The sequence below is a fragment of the Panthera tigris genome, chromosome A2 (genome assembly GCF_018350195.1).
Source record: "Panthera tigris isolate Pti1 chromosome A2, P.tigris_Pti1_mat1.1, whole genome shotgun sequence".
Lineage (NCBI taxonomy): Eukaryota > Metazoa > Chordata > Mammalia > Carnivora > Felidae > Panthera > Panthera tigris.
Window position 1 is genome coordinate 20,058,928 of NC_056661.1, and position 13,801 is coordinate 20,072,728.

Sequence of the window (13,801 nt, forward strand, 5' to 3'; positions counted from 1 at the left end):
AATGTGTCCATCCTGGGGGAAATGGTCCAGCTCACAGAGCTGGATTGCTGGCTACAGGGCTGTGAACGGAGTTCAGCTCATGCTGCTTGGTGGTGCCCAGCTCTCTCTGCTATAGTTTCTTTGAGAGGTTCCTGGCTTGAATTTGAGACCAAAATTAGAAAGTCAAGTGTTTGATCATAGAGACAGACAAAAAATTTAAATCCATTTTGTAAACAAAATAGCTATGGCTGTTAAACCGTATTGAGCTGATTTCTTTTTATATTCCCTTCTCTTGCCAGCGAATATGCTGGCAAGTTATGAAAGTTTCAAGTGGCCTGGGCCCCAGCAAATTTTGTTTTGGTTTCCTTTGTACTCTTCCCTGTTTTATGCCCCAAGGGTGCTGTAGGGATGTGTGGAGTCAAAGGCCAGGGAGGAGCTCATGTGAGACAGGGGTGCTACAATGCCATTTCAACCTCTTGTATTATTATTGTCTGAGCATGTGAGAAAGACAGACAACGAACTCTGTGCTAACTGCAGCTTCACTTGCTTCTGCAGGCTGCACTCCTCAATTCCTTCCCAACCATCTTTGATGAGCTGCTGCAAATGTTCACCGTGCAGGAGGTGGCAGAGTTTGTAAGAGGGACTCTGGGGAGCATGCCCAGCACTGTGCACATTGGGCAGTCAATGGATGTGGTGAAGCTGCAGTCCATCGCCAGGACCGTGGATAGCCGCCTGTTTTCTTTCTCAGGTAAATCAAGTTGGGATGAGAATCAGACTCACCTTTCCTCCTTTCCAGGGTGTTGTCAAGTGGTAATCAAAGGATCAGTTTTATCAACCATCATGCAAGAAGCCTGTGGCCCTAAAAATTCAGAGTTTTGGGTAAACTCCATTAGATACTACAGCCAAGATCTAGGCCTACTGTCTCACTCATGATTTATCCCTAGGGACCCACACCCTGGGGCATGCCCATGAGGTGGCTTGTGGAGCAACTTCTAGGCCTACAGGCCTAGCCAGCTTCCCCCACACCCAGCAAGATGGAAAGGAGGGGGAACAAGAGAGAAGGGGATCCCAATGGGGATAAGGATAAGTCAAGGAAATAAGAGAGATCTTGAAAGGGGGCCCTGAGGACCGACTGTGTTTTCTTTGTTCCTTATCTCACCAGTCACATAGATTCCCTTCCTGTCTTTGAAAGACAGAGAGATGGACAGTGAGCCTTCCATACTCCCCAAGAGGTCAAGACAGACTAACAAATGATCAACAGCCCAGATTGCCTTTCAGAAAGAACCTGCACATTCACACCTGAAACCACATTCAAGAGATCATCCTGGCAGTGGTACCAAATATTCAGTGGCCAAATGTTATGATCAATATGAAACTGATCCTTTAAATGGAATGTTACAATCAGAATAAATTTCTAGGGCACAGGAATAAATCTGAAATTCGAGAAAAACAATTATTATTAGAATTTTTATAACTATAATTTTTGGTAATAAAAATTTTTAAGTTGGACTTTTAAAGTATATGAACAGTAATTTCTCAACCAAGTGCTACACATAATTGCAATACTAAATAAATGTTCCCTTTAACTTAACTCTGCCAGTGTAAGGTATTATTCATGGCAAAGCTGCCACCAGGAGTTTCATCTTTTCTCTACCAGTAGCTATTTATGGTAAACACTTCTCTCTTCCTCAGTTCCTAGATTAAAGATTTTATCACTAGTTTGGACACATTAGCACTGAGGCCACTGCACACATTCAAGCTTTGTGCACTGCTTAAAGATGCTTTCTGAATATGTGGGAAGGGGGACATCAGACTGCCCTCACTGACATCCTTTATTTCTAATATTATCGCATGCACTTGCTGCTTCCCATAATCACTTAAGAAAAATTGTTCTTTGGGCAGCCTTGGTGGCTCCGTCAGCTGAGCGTCCAACTTCGGTTCAGGTCATGATCTCACACAGCTCATGAGTTCGAGCCCCATGTCGGGCTCTGTGCTGACAGCTCAGAGTCTGGAGCCTGCTTCAGATTCTGTGTCTCCCTCTCTCTCTCTGCCCCTCACCCACTCGTGCCATGTCACTGTCTCTCAAAAACAAATAAACATTAAAAAAATTTTTTAAAAGAAAGAAAAATTGTTCTTAAACTTTATGTGGCAGTGACACATGTAGTTGGATTTTGAGATGACAAGCCACCCCCAAATTCCTATTTGCATCTCACTTTCACAGAATGCTTCAGTTGCAACATGTTCCTTGAAGCAGCACCTTAAGGTGGTGTCTCTTAAGCAACACTTATATTCTCAGAGCACATCAGTTTGGTCTTTTCAGCTGGTTCCAGTAATAAACTATTTTCTCAGCAGATAGTTATTGGTTGATATAAATCCTGCTATGTTCGTATAATTTTGGACTGCAAAATGTATTATGAACTTCTCTTTTGTCTACACATCCTTTTAAACATAGAATAGCTATCATTCCATTTTATATTCTAACTATTTGACAAGACAACCCCCAAATCTCTTGTATGTCATGTAGTTTGTCTTTGGCTAAAAAACAGATTTTCTTTCTGAATTTTATCTGAAACATGTAACTGTGGTCAAATGTGAACAATAAATCCAAAATGCCCTGGTGTGTTTGTATTACTGACAATCTGACTAAATCCTGCCGGCCAGGTATGAAGGTACCTGTAGAATCACACAGTCACTGACCACATAGGAATGCAGAGCATCACAAACATGTTCACACTTGTATTTCACTTTGTCTTCTCACCACACCTGTGAAGTAAATCCAATTAGCACCTCATTGTACACATAGGAAAAATCAAGCCCATTGGAGGAATCAACCTGCCTAAGGTCTTAGGATGAATTAATAAAAGATCTTGAACTAGGATTCAGCCTTCCTGACAGGGTTCTTTTTTTTTTAAGTTTATTTATTTATTTTGAGAGAGAAAGAGAGTGTGTGAGTATGTGTGTGTGCGTGTGTACATGCACACACTAGTTGGGGAGGGGCAGAGAGAGAGGGAGAGAGAGAATCCCAAGTGGGCTCCTGGCTGTCAGCATAGAGCCTGATATTGGGCTTGATCTCTTGAACTGTGAGATCATGACCTGAGCCGAAACCAAGGGCCAGACACTTAACCAACTGAGCCACCCAGATGCCCCTGTCAGGGTCCTAAATATAGTTGTCTCCTGATAGTGTTGTTCAGTTAACAGGGAGGGGAAAACTTAGGATTGGCAGTAAGGGTTAGCTAATTATCAAAGGCTTATGAGAAGACAAAATCCTGCTACTATTCCATTCATTGCTGTGGGCATGCCAAGCTTGTCCACTAAGCCTAAGGGGAAAAGGAGGTAGGCCTAATGGCTGCCACAAAGTAAATGCTCATGGGGGGAAGGGGGGAGTGCCAGGCCAACTAGTCAGAGCATCATAAAGAGTGACCATTTATAATGCATAGCAGGTCTGCAGGTTCAATCAGTGTAGTTCATAGAACTAGGTATGTCAATTGAATGGAATTTTCAGTGTAAGCTATGCTTTTAATTTGGGATCTAGTCGTTAAAGAGATTTCATTTGGGAGCAATTTCCTAACATTCATCCTGCACAAAATACCATAGATACTGAGGCTTGAAATGAGAAAGAAGGAAAGAGAAATGGAAGGATAATGCTGTGGGATGTTTTATAATGTCCAGGAGGTGGGCTTTTTGGCCCTCATAAGGGAAGGGAGTGGCCTCCATCTTGGCACTGGTTTCAACCCCATTTGCTTTGAGACCAGTTAAGTCTCGCAGTGTCACTGGCTCCCAGAAGTAGCTAGTTCTTCTCTAAAGGGCTTCTTCACCTTTGTGTTTTCTCTCTCAGAATCCCGCCGCATCCTGCTTCCTGTGGTTCTCCATCACATTCACCTTCACCTGAGGCAGCAGAAGGAGCTGCTGATCTGCTCAGGGATTCTTGGCAGCATCTTCTCCATCGTCAAGACCAGCTCTCTGGTAGCGGCCCCGTGCCCACTCCATCTCCCCTCAGCTCTGCCCCAGTCTTGTATTACTTTAACCAGAGGCAGACCAACAAAGATCACTTTGTACACTTCTCAGTCAGAGAAGCTTTCATCAGTGGCAGGAAGGTGCTCAAGTGAGCAGAGGCCTGTGTATGCTGAGCAGGCTTCTCAACACAACACAGTTTTGCTATTTGAAAAAGTTGCATTTCTGAAATGTAGTTCTCTTTAACACCAGAAAGCCGAATCCTGTGCCATGTTCTGTTATTATCAAAAGGTATTAATCCTATGTTCCTGAGAGTGTTCTGAGGATACTAAGGCACAAGCACAGGGAGGCAAGCCCAGGCTGAGAGGCAGCTTGCTCATTCAGACTTTTCTGTCAGCTTCCTGGCAGCTTGATTCCACCCATATGACATTCCATACCATGCCAGATGAGGTCAGGACATAGGAGAGATAATTGTTGCCCACAAGAGTTCTGAGCCTCATGGGATGATAGAGTTGGACTTTAAAGATGAGGTTTCAACTGGTACTGCTTTTGCCTATTTTCTTTCCTCTTTACTTTTTCTTTTAAAAAGAGGTCTATGGTGGGAGGGGAAGGAAGGAAGGAAAGACATGTATCAGGCATGAATAAAGGTAGGAATTTATTTTAATGATATTTATTTTATGTATTTATGGTAATAGGAAAAATGGTTATTTCTTAGAGAAAATTTGTAAACTATAGGAAAGTATAAAGAAAGAAATTAAGAACAAGAATGAGTTTTTTATTACAACATCTTAAGAGGAGATGAGGTTTCTGGAGAATAAAATTACAACTGCATTTAAAATGAAGGCCAGTATTCTAGATGAGTCTTTTTTTTTTTTTGTCAGTTATATCCATATCCAAAATCTTGTCCCATTTTGTGTCTGTCTTTTCATTTTTGCTGCTATTTCTTTTGATAAACAGAATAATTAATTCTAATGCAACAGAATGTATGTCCTTTCATTTATGGTTACTGCTTTCTGTGTATTTTCCTAGAATAAAGTTACATAGATACTCCTCTATAAAAAATAAATAAAATAAAATGAAGGCCAGTAGACAGGTGATAAGAGTGCAAGGTTAGGCTATCCATGTGGAACAGGAGAGGTCCTGAAAAAAAAAGAGTGTGGTTGGTTTGAGTGAGATACAGGGCCTCAATAGGGTGCTTTGGTGTCCAGACTTAAAGTACCATCTGGTGACAGGGCCCTGCTTGGCAGAGTGCCTATGGTGCTTGTAGTGGCCCTATTGTTTGCTCTTGGCTCCAGGCAAGGCTTGGCAGCTCTCCTTCCCACCAGGCCTCAGAGAGGCAACACCAAGCACATAAGGTCTATTAGCAGCCCAAGGCCAGACTTGAGGAAGTGGGAGACTTATTGCTAAATAAAGGAGAGAAACTGAAGGGAAGGATAAAGGGAAGGAAAGGGATGGAGGAGGAATGGAAACAGGTAAAAACCTGAAAGAGATGGTCTGGTTGTATCTGTGGTACTAGAGTCAGGTGCAATTAGTTGCTTACAACTAGTCAGAGAGACATCACAGGTGAGAGTGTTAGCGATCAGTATAGCAGATGATAAAAATGACTTTAGCACCAAGAGTTGCTCCAATTCTTCATGTGGAATGGGTCACAGTATAATTATATTAAATGAATGGATTGGGGTGGAATTTAAGCTCCATGAGCATAAAGATACTATCTTCCTTGTTCACCTTTGTATACTCAGGTTCACAAAAAGTGAGTGGCACATGGTGACTGCTTAATGAATAATGGGTTGGTGGATGGATGGACAGATAGACATTTGTACCAGTAATAATAAAAAGAGGCTGGAGAAGGGGCAGTGAGAATCTCTGTGAGATAAATAAAATTAGGCTACAAGATTTGAGATTCAACATGAGAGGTCTATAGAAGGACAGCACAGACACTTCCTAAATTCAGAGTGTGGTGGCTGAGAAGCAGCCCTTAGTGGGGTCCTGCCATTGTTTTTGTGAGGCTGCCTGAGAAAGACACACTGAGACCAGAGTCCTTCAGGTGGAACAGGAAACATGAGCAAGAATGCTGAGAAGCTCAAAAGAGAGATGTAGACATATCTGAGCGACAGTGGGGCCAGCAAAGCTTGAGATTGCCTAAGGAGAAAGCCCTGAGAAGAAAACATTCCTTTTAAAGACTGAAATACTTTTATGTGCATTCAGGTGTGTGTTAGCAGTTCTGAAGGTGCCACCACCACACCTTGTGGCATGAATACCATTTTCTCAAAGTGTTAGCAGTGTTGTGCTTTCTCCAGACTCTTCTAGGGAAATCAAGGTAAACAGGTACTTCAGGACCTTTGCTTCTGCCTTGTATACTGAAATTAAGGTATCTACCTGAGGTTCAGAACTGTGGGTGTCAAGTGGTGCTGGGTTAGGCGAAGACCTGGCTACCATACCAGGGCAACAGAGACAGGTTTGCCTCACCTTTTCTCAGAGCTGTTGTCCCAGGTCCTTGACATCTCATGCTAGTGAAGCCAAAAGCTCAGTGTTGAGAGTCCAATCAGAAGACCACTCCTGATGCCACACACTTTGTAAGTGCTGCCAGCTGCACGTCAGCCAGGTTGGTGCTAACGGTGTGCTCTCTCACTGCTCGCTCCAGGAGGCAGATGTCATGGAGGAGGTAGAAATGATGGTGGAGAGCCTCCTGGACGTGCTCTTGCAGACTCTGCTCACCATCATGAGCAAATCGCACGCTCAGGAGGCGGTAAGAGGGCAGCGGTGCCCGCAGTGCACAGCCGAGATCACTGTTAGTAACTAACATTCAGGTTTTCTTGCCTTCTTTTCTAACCTGGGGCTCCTCCACACCAACCCCACCTCCCCATAGCACCACCTTCATCTCCACCTCCCTGCATGGTTGTCAGCATGCTGCCTTCTTCCTTTCTCGCATCTGGCTCCTGTCTCCACTCTGAAGGCTCTATGTTTGTAGTCCCAGAAGTCTACTCTAGGGCACATGTGGGGAATGCTCCCTGTCTCGCTTTCCTGCACACTGTCTCTGTTGGCCTTTGCCTTTGTGCCAACTCATTTCCTGTTCTGTAGAGTGGAGCAGAGATGCAGTAAGAGATTGAAGGGGGAAAATGGAGTATTCCTTCTAGTAGCAGGCTCTCCTAAATGATGTGCACAACAGAATAATTTTCTTAGAATTTGGTTGTATCTACAAACTACTATTTTTGTACACAACATTTGTATCTAAATGTCTAGCATCAGGAAAAAATGTGATGAGTTAGAATTGCACTGGCATTACTGGACAATTAGAAGAGAAACAGCCTGGGGAAACGTCTCAGGAGGGACAGAGAGACAGCCCCCACTCCTCCACCCAGAGTGGACTTCTTACCCCTGATGGCAGAACACAATAAACAGGTTGCACGGACTCTTCCGTTTGGCAGGTGAGAGACTGCAGTGGTTTCCTTGAAGCAAATTCTCTGTGGGAGCTAGCCAAACCCCAGTGCGCTAGGGAGGGAAAGGGGGACAGAGAGCAGGCATGTGTTCTGAAGCACTGGGCTTAGAAAGAATGTCCCCTTTGGATCTCCTGTTGAGAGCACTCTCACTATAGGTAAAAAATATGTACCCTGGTGTGTCCTGGTAACCCATCCTTCTGACCAACAACTACACAATGCTTGCTATAGGCCTACCCCTGCTTTATGCACTTTACAAATATTAGCTCAGTTAGCAACACTAAATTACATAGTTTTAATGAAGATGATAATAACTGCATAATTTACTGAGCACTTCCTTTACATACTGGACTTTTTCACTGAAAAGTTTTATGTGCATTCATTCCTCCAATCCTCCTACTAAATCTAGGAATTATAGATTATGCCCATTATTATGCCCATGCTCAGATAAAACTGAGGTTCATATACATGTATATGTTCTACACATATACATTTGTAGAATAATTTCATGTGTCTAGAAATGATTTGAGAGCCAAAAATATTGTTGTCAAATTTCCATGAGTTTAAAAATATTTGGTCAGCTTCCCTATGCCAAAAATTGCCCTAAGATGGTAAAATTCTTGGAGTCCTTAAAACAAGGTCTTCTTCCATGTTATCCAAGTTGCAACTTGAAGGAATCTTAAAGGCTCATTTTTGTATCCATAAATTTTTACTTATCTTAAAGCCCATAATTCACCTTCTCATAAAGGTCAGTTTTGACTCTACTTTCCAGAAAGTTATGTCGAACTACTTTGTTCCATCTTCCTGCTCCAGTAACCACATGTAAGCTCTATGAGGTCCCCAGAAGAATTTTGAAGAAGGGCCATCCCATCTTGGAGCAATATGGGAAGAGCCCACATTCTGCCCAGAGAAGGCCAAGCACCCTGTTCTGAGTAATCCCTTTCAACTTCAGTACAATGGCCTGGAAATATATAGTGACAAAGGATTGTGTAGCCAAAAATTTCCTAGGAAAAAAACCGAGACTTTCTGTCTCACTTTGCAATATTTCTTTGTTATAGGTTAAGGTTTTACCATTAGTCCCATGCTACAGAAGTCTTATTAAAACTCCCAAGCCCTTCAGAAAACTTAGCAGAAAGGAAAACTCATTTTCAGGGCCAGAGTTCTCACCTTCCCTTTCATGATCATTGGGGCCATCTCAGACCCTTCCTTCTCTCCTTGCCCTCTGTGGATTGGGGAAACACAGCTCTTGTGATTAGTTGCACCAAGTGTTTTCTCGGTTGGTCCCCAGGGTGAGTATGTGTCCTGCCTTCTCTCGCTGCTCCGCCAGATGTGTGACACCCATTACCAGCACCTCCTGGACAACTTCCAGAGCAAAGATGAACTCAAGGTAGGCAGCAAACCTACCTCAGAACTGACTTTTCACCCAGGAAAGGAAACATGCAGCTAAGACTGACCAGGGGCTTTCTCCTGCCAGGGGAGCAAGTACAAGTGACCAGCTCTGCCTAGGGTGAAGGGTTCACCAGCCCCACTTTACAGCTGTGAGTGTACGGCTTCCCAAAGCTGAAAGCCAGCAGTGTTCTTACACACCCAGACCTCAGTAACACTGGCAAGTTTTCACTAATAGCAGCCCTGTGACCATGTCCCTATATGAGAGACTGCTCTAGGCCATCGTAGCTGTCAGCAAACCAGAATTCTTCCCTTTCTTATGAACTCAGCACTCATCTTATATTTTGCCCCTGCAAATCAGACTCCACTGTTTAATAACTATATGATAATTAATAATAATAATAATAATAATAATAATGGCAACTTTTCATTAAAATGTATTTCTGGAAGTGACCTGTAGAGAGCAAAAGTGAGCACTGCCCATTGGCTACAGACTCCAGATCTAGAGCACCAGGGCAGATAGGGCAGAGAAATGGGCCATGATCCAGACAAGGGAGCATTCCCAAGCTTCCAGTGGTATCACTGCTGACAAACTACTGGGGCTATGTCTTTGCCTTAGAATGTGCTACTTACTAAGTTCATCCCTTGACGAGCAAACTATTGCAAATTTTAGTTGTATGCTCTGCCTCCATTCAGAACCACAGCATTTGCATTTCATAATAATGCATTATATTGTTTTTCATTTGCATGACCTTTATTAATCATATTGTATCAGTTAATAAGTATTAGACGTCACTTGCTAGTATTTGATCTTGCCTGCCTTTCCACAGACATGGATCTCTGCAGATTGTTATCATTAACTCATTGCCATAAGGTCAGCCTATCTTCTTGGAGGGATGAACTTTGACAGCCTTGAAGTGAGCCAAAAGTTAGCCAGAGCCCAAAGCTCACATCCAAGTCAAGCAGTGCTTGAGCTGGGGTGTGGAGCCTGAAAATCCAGTGTTGGCTGTTCTAGAGCATTTTCATCACATGTGTTATACTAACTGATTTGCATCCAAAAGCTCAGGCTAGCATCATTCTCTTACTTTTTAATTAAATGTTTATTTTTATAACAATATATATACATAAATTTTTTATTTTTAAATTTGTTATTCATTTATTGAAAGCCTGCTGTGTGCAAGCACTATACCCAGAACTTTGTGGGTTTTTAAATTTTTAATTATACAGGGTCTTAAAAGTCAAAACATATTACAAAGCTTATAACATAAAATGGTCGTTCCCTGCCTCAACCTGACCCCATGTCCAATTGCCCCAAAAGCAGCCACTTTGAACTCTTTTGCTGTTCTTCAAGTTTCTACTGCCATTTAAAATTTTAACTGTCAAAAAAAATGATAAATAAAATTTTAACTGTCAGTTATTATCTATTTTCTTCTTCCCATGAAAGATGAGGGTGATTCTTCTGTATCATTCCTCCTCCCCCCCCCACACACATACACATCTTTCCTCTCTTTCTTCCAATATAGGTGGTTACTTTATTCCAATATAGTTTGCATACACTCTTGTTTAAATTGGTAATCAACTCTTCTTTATTACAGCTAGGTAAATACTGTGGTGACCCAACTACTATGCTACTACACTTCCTTTCTTGTAAAACTTTGTTTTTTTCTGGAATTAATTGCTCCTTTTGTTATTTTCATGTTTCTTATTTCCTTTTGGTTTTTAAATCTGGCTAGGCTTTCCTACTACCTCTCTGTAATAAATCTCTCCTTCCAGCATTCCTCAAGGTCAAATCTGTTGGATACTGTCAGGTCACTTTTTTTTTTTCCTGGAAACTTGCCCTGTTTTTATTTGTTTCAGGAAACAAAGTTAGAGACAAAAGTTAGAGACTTTCCTCCTATATGTACAGACTTTTGGATGTCAGTCCTGGGTCTGAAAGTGAAGTGCTCTGGTGCTACTTAGAAGCTGTGTATGTGTGCAAGGCTTGTCTCCAGCAGGCTTCCCTGTAGCTGACTAAAGAGGGTCTGGTCATTTGGTCAGAGCATCCTCTAATTCCTATAGCTACTGGTGTGTTCTCTTGGACTTGTGTATTTCCTGAGAGAGGAATCATTTACCCTTCCTAGGGATGGAGTAGCCTGCCAATATTTTGGGAACCAAATAACACAAAGGGTATGGGGACCTTCCAGTGTAGCAGGTAAACTTTGTATCAGTGCCTATTTTCATTTTGGCATGTCCACCCTCATATGTTGCTGTATCCTTGAGAACAGATCTCAGTAATCAGCTACTCCAGAGAGCAGCCCACAGTCTTCTGACAGGATGGGGAAAGCCTGGTCACCCAGGGACGTGAGATGGCAGAAGCAATCTTAGGGAGACTGTCAATCAATCTTCCTGGTTTTAGCCCTCATATCCCAGTCCCACAGAGGTACCTGGCGATGCCTACAGTTTCTGAGATCCTTGCTTCCTGTTGCTATCACTTCCAAAGGCTCTTGGCTGTCATCTTTCTCAAGTATATTAAGTCAGTCACCATGAAAGCTTTCAAAATTTGTTCACCTCTTCTGATTACTGTGTTCTTATTTCCTGTTTCCTTTGTCTCTGTGGACATACGTATTTCTTAACTATCATTTTAGAGGATTTGAGCTGAAACAGAGATGAGGGAACATATGCAGTCCACCACACCAAATATAGAGTTCTGTACATATGTTCTTTTTTTCATGACAGCATTATTGAGATATAATTTGCATACCATAAAATTTACACTTTTAAACTATACAGTTAAGTGTCCCTGATTATATCCCTCTTAAAAGACATCACAAATTAACAAGATCAAGCTAATAATTTATAACTTTGCACAAAGAAAAGCCCAAGACCAGATGGCTTAATTGGTACATTCTACCAAATTTTTAAGGAAGAATTAATACCAATCCTTCACAAGCTCTTACAAGAAATAGAAGAGGAGGGAACCCAACTCATTTTATGAGGTCAGTATTACCCTACATGGAAACCAAAAACAGACATCACAAGAAAAGAAAACTATAGACCAATATCCCTTATAAATATAAATGCAAAACCTTTAGCAGCATACTAGCAAACAGAATCCAGGAACATATTAAAAGAGGCATACACCATGATCAAGTGGGATTGAACACAGAAATGCAAGGTTGGCTTAATATATGCTAATCAATCAATGTAATACACCATTAAATAGAATAAAGGACCAAAAGAGGATCATCATAATGGGTGTTAAAAAAACACATTTTTTAAAAAAATCCACCAGCCTTTCATGATATAATCATTCAACAAACTAGAAATAGAAGGGAATTTCTTCAGACTGATGAAGGACATCTATGAAAAATCCACAGCTAACATCAGACTTAATAAGAAAAGATTGAATGCTTTCCTCTTAAGGTCAGGAACAAGAGAAAGACATCTGCTCTAACCTCTTATATTCATTATATTGGAGGATCTAACTGGAGCATTTAGGCACAAAAAAGAAATAAAAGTCACCCAGGTGGGAAAGGAAGAAGTAAAACTATGTCCTCAAATGACATGATTTTGTTTACAGAAAATCCTAAGACATCCAAAAAATACTATCAGAAGTAATAAGTTCAGCAAAGGTGCAGGATACACAATTAATATACAAAAATCAATGGTATTTCTTAGCACTAGCAATGAACAATTCAAAAATAAAATTAAGAGACCAGTTCCATTTATAATAGTATAAAAACAAATAAAATAATTAGGAAAATTGATTTTAAAAGACATAAATGAAAAGACACCCCATGTTCATAGATTGGAACACTTAATACTGTTAAGACAGTACTTCACAAAGTGATATACAGGTTTTAATATAAGACCTCTCCAAGTTCGAGCTGCCATTTTGCAGAGGTTGACAGTCTGATCTATAATTCATAGTGGAATGAAAGGGACTCAGAATAGCCAAATGGTCTTGAAAAAGAAAACAAAATTGAAGGATTCATACTTCCCAGTTTCAAAACTTACAAAAAAATAACAGTAATCAGAATTGGTACTAGCATAAAGATAGACATAAAGATCAATGGAATTGGATTGAGAGTCTAACTAAACCTTTGTATTTAGTCATTTGACTTTCAATAATATTGCCAAGATAATTCAAAGAGTAAAGCAGTCATTTCAGCAAATGGTGCTGGGACAATTTGATATCTCTGTGCCAAAAAAAAAAAAAAAACAGTTGTACCTCTACCTCATATCATATTTTAAAAATCAACAGGAAAGGGATCATAGACCTAAATGTAAGAGCTAAACTATAAACTTCTTAGAAGGAAACATAGGAGTGTATCTTTGTGTCCTTCAGTTTAGCAGTGATTTCTTAGTTATGACACCAAAAGCAAGCAACAAAAGAAAAAACAGATGTAGACTTCATCAAAATTAAAAACTTATGTATTTCAAAGTATGCCAACAAGAAAGTGAAACAACCCACAGAATGGAAGAAAATATTGACAAATCATATCTACTAAAGGACTTGCATGTAAAATATATAGAGAACTCTTACAATTCAAGAATAAAAAGGCAACTTGATTTCAAAATGGGCAAAGTATTTGAATAGACATTTCCTCAAAGAAGATACAGATGGCCAACAGGCATATGAAAAGATGCTCAGCGTCACTCCTCATCAGGGAAATACAAATCAAAACCACACTCAGATACCACCTCACTCCAGGCAGAGTGGCCAAAATGAACAAATCAGGAGACTCTAGATGCTGACAAGGATGTGGAGAAACGGGAACCCTCTTGCACTGTTAGTGGGAATGCAAACTGATGCAGCCACTCTGGAAAACAGCGTGGAGTTTCCTCAAAAAATTAAAAATAGAACTACCCTATGACCCAGCAATAGCACTGGTAGGAATTTACCCAAGGGATACAGGAGTGCTGATGCATAGGGGCACTTGGACCCCAATGTTTATAGCAGCACTTTCAACAATAGCCAAATTATGGAAAGAGCCTAAATGTCCATCAACTGATGAATGGATAAAGAAATTGTGGTTTATATACACAATGGAGTACTACGTGGCAAT

The 13,801-nt window shown here is 41.0% G+C and overlaps 1 protein-coding gene across 5 annotated transcripts in view; it reads left to right on the forward strand.

The window, feature by feature from the left end:
* DOCK3 (dedicator of cytokinesis 3) overlaps positions 1-13,801 on the forward strand; it is a 579,897-nt gene that overhangs the window by 500,265 nt on the left and 65,831 nt on the right. For all 5 annotated transcript variants that reach the window (XM_042979031.1, XM_042979034.1, XM_042979033.1 and 2 more), the window contains 4 exons: positions 535-727; positions 3,815-3,942; positions 6,575-6,679; positions 8,656-8,754. In XM_042979031.1, the coding sequence (XP_042834965.1) occupies positions 535-727; positions 3,815-3,942; positions 6,575-6,679; positions 8,656-8,754 (525 nt within the window). The remainder of the gene's footprint in view (positions 1-534; positions 728-3,814; positions 3,943-6,574; positions 6,680-8,655; positions 8,755-13,801) is intronic.